Source organism: Morone saxatilis, unplaced genomic scaffold (assembly GCF_004916995.1).
Source record: "Morone saxatilis isolate NCDOM2014 unplaced genomic scaffold, NCSU_SB_2.0 Contig12, whole genome shotgun sequence".
Taxonomy (NCBI): domain Eukaryota; kingdom Metazoa; phylum Chordata; class Actinopteri; family Moronidae; genus Morone; species Morone saxatilis.
The window spans coordinates 342,351-345,423 of NW_023339674.1; the positions used below are offsets into that span (position 1 = coordinate 342,351).

At 45.4% G+C, this 3,073-nt stretch overlaps 1 protein-coding gene across 1 annotated transcript in view; it reads right to left on the reverse strand.

Moving 5' to 3' along the window:
• Positions 1–2,267, reverse strand: part of reep6 (receptor accessory protein 6) — a 4,641-nt gene extending 2,374 nt beyond the window's left edge. Inside the window, exon 1 of the mRNA XM_035653513.1 lies at positions 2,135–2,267. Within this exon, the coding sequence (XP_035509406.1) occupies positions 2,135–2,267 (133 nt within the window). The remainder of the gene's footprint in view (positions 1–2,134) is intronic.
• Positions 2,268–3,073: the final 806 nt, after the last annotated feature.

Genomic DNA, 3,073 nt, shown 5'->3' on the forward strand with positions numbered 1-3,073 from the left:
ATCGAACTGGGGAACAGACGCGCTTACTCTGCCCGGACTGCAACAGACATCAAACAAACTCACGAGTAACCTAAGGCTCGGGCCATACACGCAAACAATCCAGGCCTTCCAGAGGCAGCGGCAGGCACCACGGGAGCTCGCTACCAACTACACCAGCCGCTAGGGGGTCCGGTCGAGCTGTAGGACGCGCACCTGGTTGGAGGAGAACAAACACAGGACACAGCACATCGGCTCTAAAATAACACTCCCCGGCCAAAAAGCAGTTCCACCTTAACAATCACTGTTCTCCCACGCTGTTGGCACAGACAAAGCGACGCTCCCGGAGGGGCCTGCGAGCCCCGTGAGCTTGCTGGCTAACGTTAGCTCAGCTTGTTTCTCTGATTACAGACTTTTTATCTCATAATCTTTAAGAAATCATTTTCCAGTATCTTTCTCACAATGGTGGTCAATGTTGGAATTTATTCAGTGAAGGTTCATACAGCTCCACATTCAGTACCACAGTCTGAACCACTCAACCAAATCCTGTTTATGGGACACTCAGTGAGAGGCTGAAGTATAAATAAACATTTCCAGGATATTTAGTCATTTAAACTCCTTTAGTTAGACGACTGTATCTTTAATAAGAGAGAACAGCAGCCACACTATTATATCCAGAGCGTGTTCTAAGGTCCAGTTTTAAATGAGAGTGACTAAACAAAAAACTACCAGTAATATTAAAATAAGTTCCCTGCAGCTCATAATAGATCTTTCGACAGCAGCCATGTTTAAAAATGAACCTGTGGAGCCAGACTGCCAGAAATCCATCTGATTCAACAGCCACACCAATCAGGCGATTAATCAGCAATCATCAAACTGAACGTGAAACTGGGCTCAAAGAGATCATCAGTGCATCCAATGTGGATGTTAAAATAATCAGTCAAACCTAATTAATTAAAGACGAGTTGAGTTAATTCACTGGAGCTGTGATCATATTCAGACACAACTCGAGCACGCTGGCGAGCACCGACAGGAAGTTGTGTAAAAAGTGTCCTACCTCTGATCAGCTTATGTGGCTGTTCGCACATGGAGGCCGGTCTGCTGTCTCTCTGGGGATAATCTGCTTTAACTGCAGGGAGTGGGGGACACTGTGCACCAGGCACTACAGTGACATCATGTCAGCGATATGAGCAGCAGCAGCGTGTGAATGGACTGCTGTCCACCGCTCGCTTACAGGCGAACACCACACACACTGTCACTGCACAGACTCTATCCATAATGCCACCAAACTCTACCCATAATGCCACCAAACTCTACCCATAATGCCACCAAACTCTACCCATAATACCACTAAACTATACCCATAATGCCACCAAACTCTACCCATAATACCACTAAACTATACCCATAATACCACCAAACTCTACCCATAATACCGCCGCTTTCAGCAGTCTCTCACAGTCAGTTTTCCACATATCTGCAACAAAACTCCCAGAAAACAACTTGTATTCTATTCTCTGATAGGAGCTCTTTTGATTACGTCACCTGGTTGTGTCTTCTTCTGCAGTGCTTAATGACAGTTTATCAGCTAATTAACTCATATATGGATCAGTTAAAGCTTCCATATGTTTAGTGTCTCTGTATAATCTGTGTGAATCAGTGTGTGTGTATCAGTGTGTTTGTATCAGTGTGTGTGTGAGCAGAGAGTGAACGGGTTGTGGTGTAGCTTTGTTCATCTGGTGCCTGTGGACTGATTTCTGTGTTTCTATGTAGGGACGAGGGTCAAAGGATGAAATAGGATTTGGAATTAGATAATGCCTCATTTGCATATTTAAAAAGAAAATGTATAATCCAAAATGAACAGTCTTAATGTCAGTACTGAACGGGGGAAGTATAATGCAGATATGTATTATTCTAAATATTCGACCCGGTTCACCTGGAGAGAAAACGCTGACCCAGAAAGATTTGATGTTTGCAGACAGCAGCTCACTGTGGCTGCCATTATGTTCACAGGAGGATTAACTGAATCCTCTTCAGTTTTCCATTAACATGCAACAGGACACTGTGTTAGATATACCGGTGTATAAATATAAATATATATAAATAAATATAGAAATATATAACAGCCAGAAGAAAGGATCGCCCAGCATCAACGTACCCGCTGCAAGGACCTTCTTCCTGATGCCTGTTTTGTCCTCCACCTTCCCCAGAAAGTCTGTCACCATGTTCTTCTCGTTCAGGAACTTGTCAGCTCGGTCTTTGATGGACAAGAGGATGTCCATCAGGCCCATGGTCCTCAATCAGGTCCTCAATCGGGTCTTCAGACAACAACAACAACAGAGGAGTGGGAAAGGAGACGACCTGCAGTGGAGAGTAAAACACAGCGAGTGTAATCCTCTGACAGCAGCAATCTGCTTAATGAGGAGGAGGAGGAAGAGAGAGGAGGAGGAGGCAGGAGGAGGAGGAGGAGGCAGGAGGAGGAGGAGGACGACGACAGAGAAGTTCCAGGGGAGACGCTGGCAGAGAGGATGGGAGTTAAGTTTAATTGTTGCTCACATGGTGGCGGGGGATGCTATATGTTTTACTGTAGAGTTTCACTTCAAACCATAGATGACAGGAGAAGATACTGATGAAAAAGCAGTGGAAAGAATCTTTGGTCACTGCGGAGGATGATGAAACCACCTTTTATTTGTGTGTGTTTCCGTGTGTGTGTGTGGGTTTGTGTGTAACGCCGTGCTTTAACGGGTGGAGGATTGTGACCCAGGTCTAATTGAAGTATTTAAGCCATTTAAGCACTGGGAACAGAAGGTCGTTACAGATCCAAACTGGCATGGGGGTTAGGGGCCCCGCACAGACACAAACACACACTCGCACCTACAGTACACACATGCATACACATGGCTCCTTCTGTTTAAGACAGCCTCATTTTATTCATGATGCTGCTTATGACCCTGAACTCCCCAATGTGAGAAGGTGTGTGTGTGTGTGTGTTACAGATACAGATACAAACAGTGTACTCCTGATGCCTCTGAATGACATGGAGCTGGTATTCAGGGTGCGGCTGACAGTGTAACAGCGAGGTGGCAACTTGTGCTCA